Source organism: Acipenser ruthenus, chromosome 25 (genome assembly GCF_902713425.1).
Source record: "Acipenser ruthenus chromosome 25, fAciRut3.2 maternal haplotype, whole genome shotgun sequence".
Taxonomy (NCBI): Eukaryota; Metazoa; Chordata; class Actinopteri; order Acipenseriformes; family Acipenseridae; genus Acipenser; species Acipenser ruthenus.
The window spans coordinates 16,939,650-16,959,487 of NC_081213.1; the positions used below are offsets into that span (position 1 = coordinate 16,939,650).

Sequence of the window (19,838 nt, forward strand, 5' to 3'; positions counted from 1 at the left end):
TTATCTTGGCGAGAGCAGAGTTCAAATCAGCATGAAGTTTTAACATCTACTCTTGTGTAATGGAAATCATGTCGTATGCTTTGCAATTATCCATTGTCGATGTTGCATCCTCAAAAAAATCAAGCAGGTTAGTTAGACACGATCTCCCTTTCCTAAAACCATTCTAGTGGAAGCTTTTATTTATGATTACTGGCTCAAGTCCAGACATATTCCTAACAGTCACACAATCATTTCACTGCCAACTCTAAATAGTGTTAGAAGAAAAAGGTTTTGTTTTGTTAATATGTCTTTCTATTTTATATGTTGCTGTGCTTTGTCTGTGGATTTCATTACATTCATTGTAAAGGCAAGCTTGTGGAAAATTACTGATAAAAGACACATCCCTTATTTGGGGATGATATATTGCTGGTTTCTGGTACTCTTCCTGTGTCTTGTAATCTCTTGTAGTAATATATCTTATTAGGAAGGTGGGTGTGTCACATGCAGGAATTGTGATTCGATTATTAGAACTAGAACAGGCCCGGCTAGAAAAAGACCTTGGTGTTCTAATAGAATCGCAATGTGGGAAGCAATTAAAATGCCAAACAGAATGTTTGGGTATATAGCCAGAAGTGTAGAGTACAAATCCAAGGAGGTTATGATGAGGTTATATAATGCACTGGTGAGACTGCACTGCGTTCAGTTCTGGTCACCACACAATCAAAAACATTGTGGTCCTGGAGAGACATATCCCAGGGTTTAAAGGAATGAGCTACGAAGGCAGGTTGAGAAATTGTATTTATTTAGCCTGGAACAAAGAAGAATTAGGGGTGTCTTTTGGAATCTGAAAATGAGTTGATAAAGTGAACATTAAGCATACTTTAAATGCAGCACAGAAACCGTATAGACTTAGGACAGAGGGTAGGAGACCTTTCTTCACACAAGAGTACTGAGGGCAGGGATTGGGTGATCTAGACTTGTTGTTGAGGCAGAATCACTTTGATCCTTTAAGACCCAACTTGACAAAGTTCTGAGATCAATGAGCTACTAGGAACTGGTTGATCATTGATGGGCCAAATGGCCTCCTCTCATTTGTAATTTTTTTTTTTATGTTATTTACGTTTCTTGCTGAGCAGCTCTAACTCAGGTTAAAGTACCTTAACACAGACTTATCAAAAAATATACAGTAATGGAGTAATTGCATTGATTATTGCAAATATCATAAAAAGGTACAGGACCATGTGGCAGGGTGAAAGCCCTGCCGGTGCACAGGTGTGTGGGGAATATTGGGTTGGCAGGGAGGGGGTTAAATTCCTCCCTGCAGAAACAAGTGGGAATGTGGCTGGAGCCGTGAATTGAATACGAGGTGATTAATTAGGTGCCAGTCACAGGGTGTAAAAAGGGTGTGAATGGTGTTGGGGAGAGAGTTACTGTTGAAGAAGCTGAGAGTAGAGTGTATGTTGGTGTTCCTGGGGTGTCGTGCTGTGTTTGTCTTGTTTTGTTTAAATGTTTGCTTTGGCCGCCGTGCCGCTGGTTTTTTGTTTGTGGTTTTATTATTGATGTTATTAAACATGCGCATTAGCGCTTACATTTGCAGCTTCTTTGTCTGAGTCTCACTTCCTAGTAGTGCCAGCTTTGCCAGTGACGCTGTCCTTTTCACACACCAGTAAAAGAAAATCTTGAAAATGTAACTGAAGCTATTTTAAAGGCAGCCATAATGCAACTTTAAACGTAAGCAAATAAACATGGGTAATAATTGGTTTTATAAATGTCAATGCAGGCTCTGTAAGTAGTAGGGTTGCCAACTTTCCATTTTTTCAAAGCCGGACATTAAACACCTGTTCATTGTATGTAACAAATTAATCTTGTAAACAGCGATAATATCTGGATGTCATTCAGCCAGACTGTACTCTTCGAGCACACAAAACATAACCATCTTTACACCTATCGAATTACGGGAACAATTGATATGTTGGCTAAAGACAATATCCACCGCCATGATTTTAATTTAGTGACCTTGGAGTGACTAATAAACGCGTATCATTATCGTTTTTTAATTAATGGTTTCATTTCATAAAATGTGGCTCTAATGAGGGTTCTCATTTTAACTTGAGTTAGTATGGTAACTCTTCTACTTAATCTAAAGAGTTTGATGGTTTAATTTAGTACCATAGATCATGAACGTCTAGGGGGCAGCAGTCATCACCTGGACTTCGTTGTAATTGGGAACATTTTCAATACGCACCTGGGGATTATCTGGAGCGTACTAGTATTATTCTGAAGTACTAACCAGGGGATCATCTGCAGCTTTTTGTTTGTTGCAATTGACCCCAAGTGTTTGCTATATTGAATTGCTTTAATGCAATGATCATGCACAGTATGTATCATTAAGTTCAGGCTTCAGGGGTTGTCAAAAGAAACATTAAAAAAAAACAAAAAACGGTCCTAATAGCTAAGGAAACACCTGTGACCAGAAACAGTGAGAAGAAAGGGAGTGAAGTGAATAGCTTTGAGGAGAGTGTGAAGATGGGGAGACGAGATAATAGAAATGAGATGAAAGGAGTGCATACAAAATGAAAGCCACAGATAAAACAAGGCTATTAACATACTCAAAGAGATAAACACCGATTTGTCTAAGCAGCTGTGCAACACTGGGCAAGCTTTCAGATGTTAAGCCCTGCATACACGAGGAAACATGTTTCAAGACAAAATATTCCCTTGTGTATGCTGGATGTTTCTGTGTGTCCAGAAACAACGACACATGATTCCCGGTTTATTTTCAAGAAACATTTTGCCTTGAGGAGAGACCCTCTGAGCATGAGTCATCGATCATATGATCGATCAAAGGAAGTTAGAAAGGCCAAGAGAGAGATAGAAATCAACATTGCTAAGGGGGCTAAAACCAATTCCAAAATGTTTTTTCCAATATTATAACAGCAAGAGAACATTCAAAGAGGAGGTTAAATGTCTAAGAGACACAAATAGCAAAATCATAGTTGAAGAACAAAAAAAATAGCAAATATATTAAATGATTACTTTTCACAGGTTTTTACAAAGGAGGACACAGATAACATGCCGCACATGTCAACCTGTTCCTAGCCAGTTTTAAATAACTTTAGCACAACAGAGGCAGAAGTGTTAAAGGGACTATAAGCTCCAGCCTGAGCTCCAGGCTGAATGGGAGGATCTCATCCAGCCTGGGCTGGATGAGATCCTCCCAATAGTACTCAAAGAAATGAAAGAAGTTATTTACAAACCGCTAATCAACAGTCTCTTGACACAGGGGCTGTACCGACAGATTGGAAAATTTCAAACGTAATACCGATCCACAAAAAGGGAGACAAAACCGAACCTGGTAACTACAGACTAATAAGCCTGACTTCTATTATATGTAAACTTATGGAAACTATAATAAGATCCAAAATGGAAAATTACCTATATGGTAACAATATCCTGGGAGAGAGTCTGGTTTTAGGAAAGGGAGATCGTGTCTAACTAACCTGCTTGATTTTTTTTGAGGATGCAACATCGACAATGGATAATTGCAAAGCATACGACATGGTTTATTTAGATTTCCAGAAAGCTTTTGACAAAGTCCTGCATAAAAGATTAATTCTCAAACTGAACGCAGTAGGGATTCAAGGAAATGCATGCACATGCATTAGGGAGTGGTTAACATGTAGAAAACAGAAAGCACTGATTAGAGGAGAAACCTCAAAATGGAGCGAGGTAGCCAGTGGTGTACCACAGGGATCAGTATTGGTCCTCTGCTATTCCTAATCTACATTAATGATTTAGATTCTGGTATAGTTAGCAAACTTGTGAAATTTGCAGATGACACAAAAATAGGAGGAGTAGCAAACACTGTTGCAGCAGCAAAGGTCATTCAAAATGATCTAGACAGCATTCAGAACAGACACATGGCAAATGACATTTAATAGAGAAAAGTGTAAGGTACTGCACGCAGGCAATAAAAATGTGCATTATAAATATCATATGGGAAATCCTGAAATTGAAGAAGGAATCTATGAAAAAGACCTAGGAGTTTATGTTGACTCAGAAATGTCTTCATCTGGACAATGTGAGGAAGCTATAAAAAAGGCCAACAAGATGCTCGGATATATTGTGAAAAGTGTTGAATTTAAATCAAGGGAAGTAATGTTAAAACTTTACAATGCATTAGTAAGACCTCATCTGGAATATTGTGTTCATTTCTGGTCACCTCGTTACAAAAAGAATATTGCTGCTCTAGAAAGAGTGCAAAGAAGAGCAACCAGAATTATCCCGGGTTTAAAAGGCATGTCATATGCAGACAAGCTAAAAGAATTTAACCTATTCAGTCTTGAACAAAGACGACTACGCAGCGATCTGATTCAAACATTCAAAATCCTAAAAGGTATAGACAATGTCGACCCAGGGGACTTTTTCGACCTGAAAAAAGAAACAAGGACCAGGGGTCACAAATGGAGATTAGATAAAAGGGCATTCAGAACAGAAAATAGGAGGCACTTTTTTTGCACAGAGAATTGTTGAAGCTGACACCCTGGGATCCTTCAAGAAGCTGCTTGATGAGATTCTGGGATCAATAAACTACTAACAACCAAACAAGCAAGATGGGCCGAATGGCCTCCTCTTGTTTGTAAACTTTCTTATGTTCTTCTGTTCTTATGTTCTTATGAATACAGTTGTAACTATACTACTTCTATGCTGTGTGTGCTTAGGTGGCACAACATATCTTAATTAATCCTACACCTCTTCAAGTAGCATATTTGTTTTTAACAGACTGAGGCTTTTCATTTTCATTTACATTTTTTTTATGAAACCTATAAATTGTGCAGTTTGCTTGTTCCAGCTACAATATAAAAGCAAATTAGTTTGATAAAATAAAAAAATAAAAATCTTTATAATGTATTCTTCACTATTCTTTCAAAATAATTATTTGATTAAACATATATTTCACATAGAATCAAACTTCGGTATTATAAACTGTTTTCATTTTCTTTTGTTTTAGACCTGCCTTTTTGGCACAGTTTTCTCAAAGCGAACTAGGGTGCTTTCTTCTTAACTTTGTTACAGAGAATCATTAAGACAAGAGCACTAGCTATCTTCTGATTCCCTGTAATCAAATCTGGCAAGGCAGGTGGTACAGTAGCTATCACTGACCCCCAGCTTCAATACGTCTGCAATGTGTCAGGACGTGTTTCAGCTCTTAAGAAACTTACTAAAATAATATATTGGTTATCACATTAATTAGCAAGTCAAAATGTTATACTATTAACAGATTTTAATTACATTTAAATAAAAACAGCTCAAAATAAATTAATCTAAAAGATGAGTATTTTTTATTTTATTTTTTTCTTAAAACGGTATTTATATTACCTATTAATTAACCCTAAAGTTAACCCCACAGTTAGCACAGCACTGAATCCAGGACCAGAGGACACTACTGGAAATAAAGTGGATATGGAATTAGAAGAGAGGGTAGGAGACACTTCTTCACGCAGAGACCGGTAAGGGTATGGATTTGGTTACCTAGCCATGATGTTGATGCTGAATCATTAGGATCCTTTAAGACCTTTAATATGAATTATGGTGTCATATGAAAGCAATTTGTTAAAGCACATTAAAAAATGTTTTCAATTTAGACTTGTGTTTCAACTTGCCCAGTGTCAACCAGAATAGAGTTCCACAAGCAGAAGCGCACAAAGGGATCTGGCTTCAGTTGATTTAAGGTGATCTTTTGGAACAAGTAAAAATTTTCTGATCTCAAAGAACGAATAGGAATATACAGAGTTAGTAGTTCTTGGAGATAGGATGGCCCTAATCCATGCAGGACCTTTTAAATTGTTAACATCATTTAGATATTTTATTTAACATCATGTAATCAAAGAAGCTACAAAATTGCATTGCCCCGGAAGCCATAATAGTAGTACAGTATTTCATGTGAGATTTTGAAATTTCTGTCAGTTTTTCATTAAGTATAAAAAACTACAAAGTGGTATGTAATTCACTAAGTTAATGTAACATTATTCAGCAGGTTTCATTCGACTTTATGAAGCAAACATTTGGCCATAGCTGTACATTCATTAGATTTCTTGTAAAATATATTTAAAATGAAAGCTTAATTATCCTCTTTACAAAAAGAGCTGGAAATCTCTATCTGGGGTTAACAAAAAAACATCACCTTAATTTTTATTTTGAAGAACAAGAATATAAATTGTAGACAGTTTCTGCAGCTTTGGGACCCTATGTTTTCCTTAATAGTCACTTTAAGTCTCTTCCCTGTGATCCATGGCAACTAGGTTTGAGAAGTACAAATAAATATATAGCAACAGTTTACGTGGAGATACAGCATCATTTCAGTCAGTCCTCTGCAGTAAATTACTGTTGTCCATAACTGAAACTTCTATGCTGCTGGCAATTCTAATTACACTTTTCCTTGTGTTTTATTTATTTTTATATACAAACCAAACCAAAATAAACAAAACTAAACCTAACCCACCTCGGTTTCCTAACTAAACAAGTAGAGCCTTGTCTAATATGGGAACAGGCTAAACCGGTTTACCTCAACCAAAACAAACACAAGTTCTTTGTAGTTTTGAATCACAGGACAGCTGAGAGGCCAGTGGAAATGGAGGCCTGGCCGTCAGCACATTGCATTGTTACCCCGTTCCTGAGCGGGGAGGTGCAGAAAGCTTATTCCGACTTTCAGCTGCAGCTGCCAAATACATTTTGCTCAAGTCCGAAATACTGGCCAGAGAGGGTGTCACTCCTGCAGTCAGAGCACAATGGTTCCATACCTGGAGGTATGTAGAAGGAAAAGCCCAGAGGTCACAATTGTTTGATTTAATTCATTTAGCCAGAAGATGGATGAAACCATAAATCAACAGCTCAGCTTGTGTGATAGAGCTACTAGAGCTCCTAGAGCATTTTTTTGGGAAACTTACCTTCATCTTTGAGGAAGTGGGTCGATCAAGGCGACCCTCAAACTGCGGACGAGTTAATTGCACTTGTCGAACAGCAGCTCATAGCGATGGACATTATCAGACCACTTCCCCGGCAACGACAAGGACCTGGTGATCCCTGAACCCAAAGCCCCAGACTACTGGAGGTACCGGTAAATCTGAATTTGGGCAAGGGGGCACTGAAGAGTGGTCTGAAACCGTGGAGTTCCAGAGTTCCAGCCGAGCAGGCCCCTTGATTCTTATCCCTGAGGGTCTAAACTTTAATAAAACACTGGCCTGAAAATTGTAGCAAAGAGTGTCAACTCCTTCACTATTTAGGCTATCTGGATCCCTGACTAATATATGAATTATTCCTGGTAAACTGATTCATTATTGGCAACCTGGCAAATGAATTAAGCAGAAATAAGTATGGCAACCTGGCTCTACAATGAAATCACTGTGCAAGTGATTGCACCATTCAGGGCCACAGAAAGGACAGCAACGGTCAGGAAACGTCTAGAAAAGTGAAGGCAATGTTGATAACCACAAAAATAATTATGAAACAAGACTTCTTCTCTCTGAAAGTCAGTGAAGGGCTTCAGCGAAACCAAACTATATTTATAAAAGGCTGTGTAACACAGCAGGGAGGGGGTTAATCCTCCCTGCGTGAAAAAAAAAAGTGCGAATGCACATTTGGTTTAATTTAAATTGTTTTATTATTTAATTATCCCCTGAACCTGGTAACTATTGTTAAATTAGAACCAGGTGCAGGCTATTTAAAAAGGGCAGTCAGTTTGCTCAGGGCTAATGAGTAGAAGGAGGCAGAAGAGGTGCTCTGCTTCCGAGCAGTCGAGAGAAGTGTGTGCAGTGTAAACCTGTGTGGTTTTGTTGAAGGTAAACGGCTTAGCCGTCCTGTTTATAGGTTAGGTTTCTGTTTTGGGTTTTAGTTATTGCTCGAATAGAGCTAGGTGTTTGTTTTTTTTATTGTGTTTGTAAATTTTAAAAAAATAGCGCAACCGTGCTGGAAAACTCTATTCTTGTGTCTGGGTCAAGTTTTTAAAGGGGCAAACGAACCCGAGTGGAAGCAGCTCGGTTACAGCTGCTAGAACTACAAAAGTTAAGACTCTTAAAACTGAAATGCACCATCATTTGTAAAATATTCTTTCACAGGAGGTCCACCAGATGGTGCTGGCGCTTTCTAACATAAAGACCCTTTTGGTTGATCTTATCAACTCAAGACCAAAGCACCTGAACAATAAATTCTAATAATAAAACGACAGTACCTGAGTAATTGCAATAAGAACCAGAATGCTGTCAAACATCAGAAAAGTTAAGGGGAAAGGAAACAAATAGTGAACATGTGAAGTAACTCACTGATTAATATTAGCTCAGAAAATGAATTCATCCACAATGGTAGTATTAATGCCTTTTATTACACTTGGAGAGATTGCTCGATTTGCAACATGTTTTGTGAAATAAAATTTAAGTGCTGTTGCAAAAGTCAGAAGAATACTACTTTTACTGTCGCTGCAGAAGTACCAGGTGTTATTGCTTTCACATTGCTGCTGGGATTGTACTGCAGATTTCTGTGCCTAACTCCCCTGAAGGAATCATTGAAAAATGGTCACAATGCAAACCCTCTGCAGACTTGCAGGTCAAAGCACTGCCATCATGGCTGCACTATATCCTATGTCTTCCTAATGTTGAGCTCTGTAAATATTGCAATAGCCAGAACAAGGCTGTTTTGCTTTCAAGATACATTTTATCAGTCTGCTCACTTTTTGATTTTAAGGGTAGCATGTACACTATATTTATATTAAACAATATTCAGAATATATACACATACAGAATATGGCCCTGGTTTTTTGTATAAAATGCTTCTTCATCCTGTTCCAAATAAAAGTAGGTTATATAATGATGCTGTATTAACCACTGCCTTCCAGCAGATAGCACTAATGTATCTAATGTTAAACTAACCCTAAACAACACATTGTTTGATTTTTTTATATATACATATAAATGTGTATGGCACTCTGCATATTTCTCATATGAAACTGGGTAGAATTATAGGGACATTTTTCATTTACAATTCAGAGTTCAACTGGGATAAGTTTGAACTCATTTCAAAACTTGGTTAGCCTTACAAAAGAGTACAGGCCATTTAAAACCCTCTCGGAAATGTCATTTTTGTGATTTATATAACTAAATAAATGACTTCCTAAACTGCTGGTCTGAGCTAGTGTACTAGCTAAAAGAATCAGGGGAATTCAATTTGGTAGGCAAATCTGATGGTGAGGTAAGCAAATCTTACCATTGTCTACAGCAATGTAAATGCTGCAAAAGTAAATTACAGTAGAAAATGTTCTTTTTACTGAATAAAATGCAGTCGCTTGAATGTGACTATACTCTCTTTAAAAGGTGTTGAGTGTGGATATACATCTGAGGACCAAATTTAAAGTCAACACCTCAAAGACATCAGGCTGAGGCCGAGGTCTAGGCCAAAGTGCAGTATTGGGGTAGACTAATCTGAGATTATAGTTGAGGTAAAAATAGCTGAATGGGTTGACTGGTCTCCACTTAAAAAACAAAACAAAACAACAAAAAAAACATGTATTTGATAATGTGGGTGCGCAATTTTAAAACTACTTTGATTTTTTTTTTTTTTATTAATGTTCTAAAATGTAATTGAAATGATCTTAGATTTCAAACGCAACTGCACTTCTGTCCATCTGAAACCACATGCTTCACAATTACATAACCCTTAATTATTCACCTACCAGTTTTAAAAGATGTGATGACTGAATGATACAAGAATAATACATTAGATATGTCACAAGTTACTCTTGAATAAATTATTTAAAAATAAATAAATATATAAATGATTTGTGTTTTTTGTTAAATTTGGGGTTGTGAATTCATTGACATAAACACTTTGTACAACATGTGTTAATCAATGGGAACAAACATTATTATTATTATTTTTATTATTATTATTATTATTATTATTATTATTTTACACATCCTGTTAGCTGTTACTACATTTTCTGAATTTACAGATCTGCTTTTATGAATACATTAAAAAAATATAAAACGCCCATATTAACCCCAAGTGGTCCAAGTGGTGAGACGTTCTGCATACCCTTGAGTACTACTGCATAGTACTCACAGGTATTGCAGAGAGCTATTGCATAGTTGCTTTAGATAAAAAAATCTCAGAGAGAGATCCGAGTTACATCAAGTCAACTTTGCCTGAGTTATTGCTGCAAAAGTCCCAATTTCTTTAAGGCTTCCTGATGGTCTTTATCCTCAATGGTGGATGACATTTGAGGGCTTGACATGGTCGTATCTGGGGGCGACTGAGAGTACTTCTGTTCCCTGGGAGACCCTGGGGGTGTTGGTGCCTCTTCTGGAGTTTTAAGGAACCCCAGCTTCTGAAGAGCATCGACCCTTGGGCTATTGAAGTCTGAACCTTCTGGAAATAAAGAAGTGGGGGATCGCGGACCCTCGCGAAGGTTTGATGATTCATCCGTGCAGGTACCACTAAACCGGGCCAGAACCTGAGCCCGCAGCTCCTGTACGCTGACTCCTGATCTCAAGATGGTGTCAAACTTGCGCACGTGAGCAGGCTGGTGGCTGGAGGATCGGGCCAGTCGTGGAGAGACCAGGGTTTGTGGACGGATAGCTGGTATATCCAGCGGGGCAGATGTTGGCATTTCAAGTTGGTGATTGTGATCTGCTGTGACTGGATTTGGGTTTTGGGGTTCCTCAGCAGCGGGGGTGACCTCCTCTTGTTCTGGTTCTATGTTCGGACCACCATCCCTATCATCCGCATTGTCTAAAAACAAAACATACAGACAGTGCGGTGATCTATTACATTATACACTACCCTCCAATAAATATGGGGACAGATAACACACTTAGCCACACTCCGATCTCTTGATCAATACATATGCTGGTATTCTTCCAATACCCACAGATATTTTACAGAGGAAGTGCTACCAATGTAGAATGATTAGGTAGGACATGTATGTGTGCAATGGCGTATGTTAAGACTGGTATGCTTTACAGTGTGTGCCTCATCCCCGGTTTTGTGCATATATTCATTTGTCCCAGCACCTGTTGGAGAGTTGTGTATATGTACCATGGTTATCCCGGGATTACCCCTATATTACCCCTATATATTGTACAGTGGTTATCCCAGGATTACCCCTATATTACCCCTATATATTGTACAGTGGTTACCCCGGGATTCCCCCTATATTACCCCTCTATATTGTACAGTGGTTATCCCGGGATTACCCCTATATTACCCCTATATATTGTACAGTGGTTATCCCGGGATTACCCCTATATTACCACTATATATTGTACAGTGGTTATCCCGGGATTACCCCTATATTACCCCTATATATTGTACAGTGGTTACCCCGGGATTCCCCCTATATTACCCCTATATATTGTACAGTGGTTATCCCGGGATTACCCCTATATTACCCCTATATATTGCCCCTATTAAAATCCTTTAATCCTGGAGGATTACCAGCTCTTGATTAACACACCTGAAAGTCACATATTAATACTGTGTTCTGCTGCTGAAGGTGGGTCTAAAACAGAATTTGTAGTACTGAAGTTAGGGATATTGTTTTGATTCTACATGAATTTTATATTTAATCAAATAATTGTATAGAAAATGACAGGCTTGAATTTATGACACCATTCTGTGTAAACTCTATGCATAGATGTCATCAAGATTTATTAACAAAATAGGTTATGAAACACACTACCAGCTCCAACATAGACTCTGCATCATAGAATCATTACCCTCTCTATAAACGTTTGGTACATTACATAGTCATATTCTTGCTACCAGATCTTTAGCACTGTAAGACCAAAATGTATAATTTTAGGTTTGAGTTAGGACTACGAAGTTTGAACTAGTGGAGTTCCTGTAGTTAAACCAAGCACAGGCCATAATAGTAGTCAGTGAGTTAGAGAATCGGAGAGCAAAGGAGAATTCGCCATTAGTCATTACTCATTACATACCTGTTAGCGTTTCTGTTTCCTGTGCTCCTCCTGATAGAGAAAGAAAAATGTATAAATGTATGCCAGTTCATCTAGTCGGACCTGTGTCGATCACTCCACTGTAATATTACAGTACCTGTCCTTTCTTCTTGATCGTCTGCCACCATATCAGCTTCCAAGGAATCAATGGTGTCCATTAGGTATTTTAGACATTCCTGCTCTTCGTTAGACAGATAACTGAAAATGTCTTCATCCTAAAAATGAACAACAAGGTATGTAGGAGACAAACAATCCCACGTTACACGTGTCATTGTGTTTTCATTTTAAAACATCGTAGGGTCTAATATAATGATGTAAACAGGGGTGTGTCTTCAAGCTGTCTTGCCTTGACTCTTCAGGTGAAATGATCAAGGCTTCTTAACCCAGTGTTGTAGCAGACATCAAAACACATGTTTGAAAACTGCAAGAGCGTCAACCTACGTGTACTTGTGATGGCTGTGACAAAACAACAAGCATCACAGTTTACAGAAGTATTCCTACATCTTAAATCTAAAAAAAATCGCAACAACTTAACACCAGAAAGAAATATTTAAATACATACTCCCGTGTGACCTACAACACTAAAAGAAATTAAATGATGAACGTTACAACTAGAAGTCTTGTTCATGTTCAACATTGATGACGACTTCCCGTCAAACCATTTCTTGAGAAATCTGTATACCCTGAATAAAGGTTTAAAAATGATGAATTTTATACTCTTTCGAAGGATGTACCTCCTACAGCACAGTGCCTCCCAAGATCATTGCAGAGTCCAGGGAAGAGTGCCCCTTACTGAGCCAATAAAAACCCTTCTGAAGTACCTGATTGTCCTTGGAGGCCACTCATCCAAGTACTGGCCCAGCACAACCTTGTTTAGCTTCTCATAGTTGATAACGTCATACCAGTTCAGATATATAAACTAGCTTACCAGCTCTTCATTAGCAGGCTCAGTCCGTTCCTCTCCATTCTCCTCTCCATTTATACAGACTGGATCTGAAACTGAATCCATCTTTCAAGAAGTTATGTCCTGTTCAATTCTTAGCTAGTTTTGCTGGTTCATTACCCTGAATTGGAAAACAAAACAAGAAGAGTTACATAACAAAGTCGGAACAACCCTTGTGCTGGCTTAGGTCAGATATCTTTAACCTATAGGTTATGCCATTGTGAGGACCCTCTGTGTGTGTGTGCCCAGGTTAAGCACCACAAAAGACTTGGTCAGCCTAACAAGGTCCATGTTATTGTGTTTTTGATCAATTCAACCAGTTTTATTATTATTATTTGTTTATTTAGCAGATGCCTTTATCCAAGGCGACTTACAGAGACTAGGGTGTGTGAACTATGCATCAGCTGCAGAGTCACTTACAACAACGTCTTACTCGAAAGACGGAGCACAAGGAGGTTAAGTGACTTGCTCAAGGTCACACAGTGAATCAGTGAGTGAGCCGGGATTTGAACCGGGGACTTTCTGGTTATAAGCCCTTTTCTTTAACCACCAGACCACACAGCCTCCCATCTTGTTTACATTGGGGTCTTCCTGAATGCAGCAGTTCCAGTTGTGTGGAACTGTCCTAACATACACACAAAAAAAAAACTCTTGAATTGGAAGAAGAAGAAAAAAGGACAACACACAGGAACCACATTTACCTGACAAGGTACAGTTTATATTTATACTGTTTTCATACAGTATGAATCACACTGGAATTTCATATTGGGTAAGATACTATACAATTCAACTAATTCAGTACATTTGGCAAACTTGGATCCAAACTTGTGTTCCCTCTTTAACTGTATTCTAACCAGCTAGGGTTTGATGATGCATTGAAACACTTTGAACATTACAATATACAGTACAAATCTGGTACATGAACTTCAGAAGCTGTATTCAGATGTTAAGAACACTGAAATGACACCTATATGAGAGGACATGACATGCAAATTAGGGTTTTCTTTTTTGTTGGCAGCTGTGACCCACACACAGGCTAATTAATTAGAGTGATTCCCATGCTGATGTGTCATTCAATTAGACATCCAGATTACGACGTCATTTCCAATTTACGCTGAGAGTCAACATGTTCGACCTCTCCAGTGGTAACTTTACATCATGTAAATCGCTGATAGTACTCCTCGGGGGACTGTGAATCTTTTACCTGGAAGTTATTATGCCAAATCCAGAGGGTATATTAATAAGGTTTGTGGTTTAAGGTTTTACCTGATAAACAACAAGACAACAAATGAAACCAGTCTTCAAAATGCTACATGAATATACACCAAAAATAATTCCACTTGTGGGACTGTATAAAAACTTAATTAAATCAAGTTTGCAGATCATGAAACATGTTTTTAACTGTTCTAGAGATGGTTAGAGGTTTATTTTCATTATCAAAGCAACAGTCCTTAAAAAAAGGTTTGTGAATATGGGCCCATATGAAGAATGAGGACTTATTGTAGGCATATTTTAAACGTATGGTATTTGTATATATTGTTCACCAGCATTGCTGTTGTTCCCATCTGTAATTTGAACTGACTTGAGTCTGGAATACTGAGGGAACAAAGAAGAGAACGGTGACCAATATGTGTTTTTACTTAAGAACAAAATTTACAAGTGAGAGGAGTCCATTCCGTCCATCAGTGCTTATCCAGTTCCTAGTTGCTGACTGATCGCTAACCTTTGTCGGGTCTTAAAGGATCCCAATGATTCAGTATCAACAACTTGGCTACTATCTGTGTAAAGAAGTGCCTTCTACCCTCTGGCCTATGTCTGTCTCTACTCCACAGAGCCCTGTTAATAAACGTGCAAATGAATAGAACTGGAACTTTTTGAACATCACAACTGAAAGCCGACTGTCGCAATACAGAGGGACTGGCACAGAAATATACAAGTCATGACAAGACCCTCAATAATTTGTTGCTGTGAAATTCTTTTATGCATCATGTATTGCTTGAACATGGATTGATTGAAATAGTTTTCAATTTGTCATGCAGTCCTTTGGGGGGTTACAAATGCAGCCTGCGTTCACTCTATCGAAAACCTGCAAATTAAGATGTTCATTTAATTGCTGTTGTGGAGTATCAAGGGAATAAGATGCTTTATCAAAGCAGTGTTGACCTGAGGAGAGTTCGGCGCTTATTCTAGCTGATCTACCTGCAGCAAATTCTAGCAACAACTACTTGGCTCTCAGCAAAAGAGTTCCCCGGCTGCTTTCAAGTCACCTTTATAGTGCCAGTAGTCTCTGAAAATAGACTAACCTTGATGAACTGCCTAATAAATAGAGCCCTGTGTTTTTCACAAATACGAAATAGGATTAAATAATATAAAATTCAATACCTAAAACAAAATAAAATGAAAGAAACACATTTTTAAATACGGAGGTTTATATAAAAAATACTTTAAAAAAATACTTTCAATCGTAGTTGTCAAGGCTCAGCCGTTACCACAGACACTGTCTGAAGGGAAATGGAAGCTCTGACTAGCACTTGCGCAGATGTATAATTTGGAGCGAGTCGTTTGGTATTAAAATTGTGATGGAAGAGACGTTTCTTTCTAAAATGCCTAAACTGTGCATAACAATTAAACAACGCTGCAAAGAATCGCTCCTGACTTCTCTTGGTCAACAGTTTAATCCACTGGAGATAGCCACTCGGGCATCAGTGGATACAAATATTTTGTAGGAATGTATTGTGACTGTGCCACTGCTGAGGGAAGTGGAAATACATTAGTTTGTGTTGCGGTATATGAAACTAAGTGACAGTGTGAAAGATGCAGTTCAGAATAATTTTGACGGCTCTGTAGATATTATTGACATGCTGTTTGGGCTCAAGTGCCAGAATGCCAGCTTATCCAATACCGTGATTTCTTGTCTCGTGTACCCTGTGGTTTTCACTGACTTGCAACCAGTATTCACTGATTCCAAGTGATAGGCGACAAACCATTAAAAAAGAAAACGTAGAGTTCTGTTGTATGCTTGTGTTTAATTCTTAATTTGAATATTTGTGCTAAATTGAAGCTCTTTATGAACACATGCGTAAAATATCCACATTTTCTTTCAGTAACCTGCTTTTTGAGTTGATGCTGAATTATACAATATTCTGAATTAAGCCATTTTTTGTGATTGTTGATTTAATATCCTTCATGCTGATTTGATTTTCATTGTGCAGTAATAAAAGTATTTTTGTATTTTTATTTTATCTTATTGTATTTTTATAGAAGGCATGGGCAGTATTTACTGTAAATAGGCAGTTAATTAAAAATAGTGGGGGACTTCTAATGAGAAATTATGGTAACGTAATTATTTTTCTGTTGCTAGGTCTGTTTATGTCAAAATAATCAAAAATAAATATATAGTTAAAACATAATGTATCCTTTGTTTTTAATATAATCTATTTGAGTTATTTTATAAATGTGTATCTGTAATAAAACAAAATAAAACACTTTTTAGTGGCTAAAATGAAATACAATGAAATTTGTGAAAAACAAAAAATAAAACGAATTTCACAGGGCTTTACTAATAAACAAAGTAGGCCACCTGTGCAATGCAGGATTCATTCTGTGTGGGAATGCATTTATCATGTACTGAACAAAGTAAATGGTGAGGCTCCCCCACAATATCACCCTTTATTCCTACTCATGCCTCTTGCTCCCTAAATACATTGGTATCATTGAATATAATAGTCCCCTTTTTAATAATATCCAAAATATTTTAATTAAAATCCCACAGGTACAGTGGCACCCCAATAATGATCACTTTACTATCAATGCGGGGCAGCAGTGTGGAGTAGTGGTTAGGGCTCTGGACTCTTGACCGGAGGGTCGTGGGTTCAATCCCCGGTGGGGACACTGCTGCTGTGCCCTTGAGCAAGGTACTTTACCTAGATTGCTCCAGTAAAAACCCAACTGTATAAATGGGTAATTGTATGTAAAAATAATGTGATATCTTGTAACAATTGTAAGTCGCCCTGGATAAGGGCGTCAGCTAAGAAATAAATAATAATAATAATGCAGAATGACTGTGCGGGCCACTTCATTTTAATCCAAAACATGTTCCTGTATTGGTGACTGACAAAATTGCTGCTCCATTTTATACTGGACGTCACCACTGCAGAAACATGTTCTTCAAAGGATGATGACTATTCAGGGATACCGAGATATTTAGTAAGTAAGGGGTCTTGGTGGGGTAAAGGCTGTTTCAAGGCTGGTGACAGCATCATTTTAACCGTTTGGTATTTATTTTTTCCTCTGGTGTATTGTATAACAGAAGGCTGTTTTTCTGCAGTGCCTTCACTAACCTAGTTATACAGCTGCTCTTTCATGATATTTGATCTGGAACCTGTGCAAGACCTGGCCCCATAATAAACAAATCTTGTTTGTCTATTCCTCTGCAGTGGAACATTTGAATGTCAAATCCCTGTTTAAAGGGACACTCTTGAGCATTGTTTTTATGTATGTATGCTGCACAGTATGCTTGTGTATTTGCATTTACTGAGGGCTAAATGCATTTTAACTGTGACCAGACTCCCAGAGTATAAACGACTGAAAGGAAAATTGGTTTGTTAAAATGGATTCAATTCGACATCTCTACCCAGTGTACTGGTGTATCTCAGCAATTATTAAAATGCTTTAATGTTGCCAGCAGGTGGTTATATGGTTGTAAAATCTGTGTGTGTGTGTGTGTGTGTGTGTGGTCTGATCCCGTGTTGTCAGCCCATGTTACCGGAGAGCTTTTCATAAAATACCTCTCTAGATTGTATGTGGAGTACAGCATCATAGCGACCAATCAGAATATCTTCCATACCCATATGTTAGGCTGCATTTCCATCTGCCATTGGATCAGCTGAACTGAACGTGAAGGCTGTGAATATATTATACTGTCAAGTGCTGCTGCCAAGTCCTGCTTGTATCCTTGAACACTTTTACGTATAGCCCACGGAATACATACTCACTATTCATGGATTACATGTCCAGGGTAAAGCGGATTAAACATTCTTCACCGCTTTCTTTAAACAGGTCCTGTGTAACTCCGTGATGGATTATCACACTACAACTGTTTTATTAATATTCTTTTGTTTGTTTGACATACATAAATAAATAAATAAATAAATAAATAAATAAATAAATAAATGATATATAACATAGCATTTATGCTCCCAAAATAGTAATTCATTGTACAACTTTCCACAAACTTTGATGATGCCATTCGGTGACAGTGGACGTTAATAACACGCACGACATGTAAAGCTTTTAAAGAAGTATTGAATCAACTTACCTTTATATTTTACTACATTAGTTATTTCGGCATGCAACTGTCGTTTTCATTTTGAACTTCAGTAACCTGTCGCATTAGAAAAACTAAAAAGAATCTCTCTAAACACGGGAACACGCCACCCATCTAAACAGCAGCCACGCGTCGGATGCACCTTTCTCTGTCTCGTTGTCTGCTTCTAAGTAAATCCCAACGAAGCACAGACTGATTACGTGTTTGTTTAGAACTGGCAGGTGTTCTGTGTGTCTTGTTTTCTATGAGCTGCAGGCAAATACAGGGCTCTCCTAGTTTAAGGTGGCTTACCTTGAGTAAACAGTCGCATTCAAACCAGAGCTTCCATTTCGGCTATGGGAGATCCGGGGAAAAGAAACTATACAAATAAACCAGTTTTCCACAAACACGAGAACATTGTATGTATTATATAAAACAAAATACATATTATTTATACAGATTCGTACTTCTAAAAGACAAGATATTTAAAACGAACAAGGTAGTTAAAGGAAGGTTTTAATTGCGAGCATAAATCCATTAGTTGAAATGAATGAATGTTTTATTTCTGAAAATGAAAAAATAAGGGGTGGGATGGGGTGTAATGTAAAGGAAATCCCACCACGACAAATAGATACAGTATGTGAAAAATATACAATTGATCTGGGCTTAAAACAATGTGGAACTTGACAAAATGATTATAGTCTTCTGTGTGCTAAATATTAATGCAAGAACTCAAAGTATTCAGTCATTCTGACCAACACATTTAATATACAGTGTTTATATAACTCTGCAATATGAAGACACTGTCTCAGATGTTCTATAATATGTTATGGCCGGGCGTTTGAAAAATCATTTATTGTACAATTGATCTAGAGGCCTTTAAAAGCACAATACTCTACTCGATGGATCAGTGTTATTTGACATTAACAAACTGGTTTATTTAATGTTCCTTTAAACAGTAGTACCACACGTTATTCAGACAGCTGCCTGCAATTCAATGTTCTTCTTGTTTTCTGTTCCTAGTCGAGCTAATTACTAGAGGACAAATCCTGAATTAATACTGACAAAAGAAATAATAAATAAAGGCTTGAGAAGGAACACGATTATACTGTAATACTGTATATAAAAATATGGCTATCAAAAGGGATGATGGCATTTCTGTGGTGTTACAGGGTAATAATGGAACACCCAGTGGATATTTGAAAGAGAGAGTTCCATAACAATGTTTTACAGTTAACAATAATTCAATGTTGTCAATATATTTCTGGAATATTCAATTACCGGTGCAGTGTAGTTGTACCTAATTCAATACGTTCATTGGGCCACCTAATCACATTTTCATTGTACGTTATGTAATATGCATGTTAAATCGAACCACTCTTTCGTGAAGAGAAAGCAATAGCTGCCATGGTACCTGCCCAGTTCCACTAAATATTTACCAATGGCTTAGTCTGTGAGATCCCTTTTTTATTTCCTTACATGGACTAACAAATAATGTAAATACGATAACATGTGAGGATGGGCGTGTGAAAGAAGCAATTGAACATTTGAACGACATGTACTTTATGATCCAAAATACATAAAGCACTTTCATTCATCACTATAG

The 19,838-nt window shown here is 37.6% G+C and overlaps 1 protein-coding gene across 1 annotated transcript; it reads right to left on the reverse strand.

Moving 5' to 3' along the window:
- Positions 1-8,337: 8,337 nt before the first annotated feature.
- Positions 8,338-18,488, reverse strand: LOC117414120 (proline and serine-rich protein 2-like). Its single transcript, XM_034023845.3, has 5 exons — positions 18,245-18,488; positions 12,913-13,048; positions 12,082-12,199; positions 11,967-11,996; positions 8,338-10,758 (listed from the first exon to the last, which is right to left on the reverse strand). The coding sequence occupies exons 2-5, from the start codon at positions 12,991-12,993 to the stop codon at positions 10,178-10,180; spliced, it is 810 nt and encodes a 269-aa protein (XP_033879736.2). The 5' UTR covers positions 12,994-13,048; positions 18,245-18,488; the 3' UTR covers positions 8,338-10,177.
- Between the last annotated feature and the right edge of the window lie 1,350 nt (positions 18,489-19,838).

Coding starts and splice junctions, on each gene's coding strand:
- LOC117414120 (XM_034023845.3), bottom strand. CDS start 12,993: ATGGATTCAGTTTCAGATCCAGTCTGTATAAATGGAGAGGAGAATGGA. Junction 11,997..12,081: donor CGATCAAGAAGAAAGGACAG/GTACTGTAATAT, acceptor TTTCTCTATCAG/GAGGAGCACAGGAAACAGAA. Junction 10,759..11,966: donor GGAAACAGAAACGCTAACAG/GTATGTAATGAG, acceptor TTTTGTTTTTAG/ACAATGCGGATGATAGGGAT.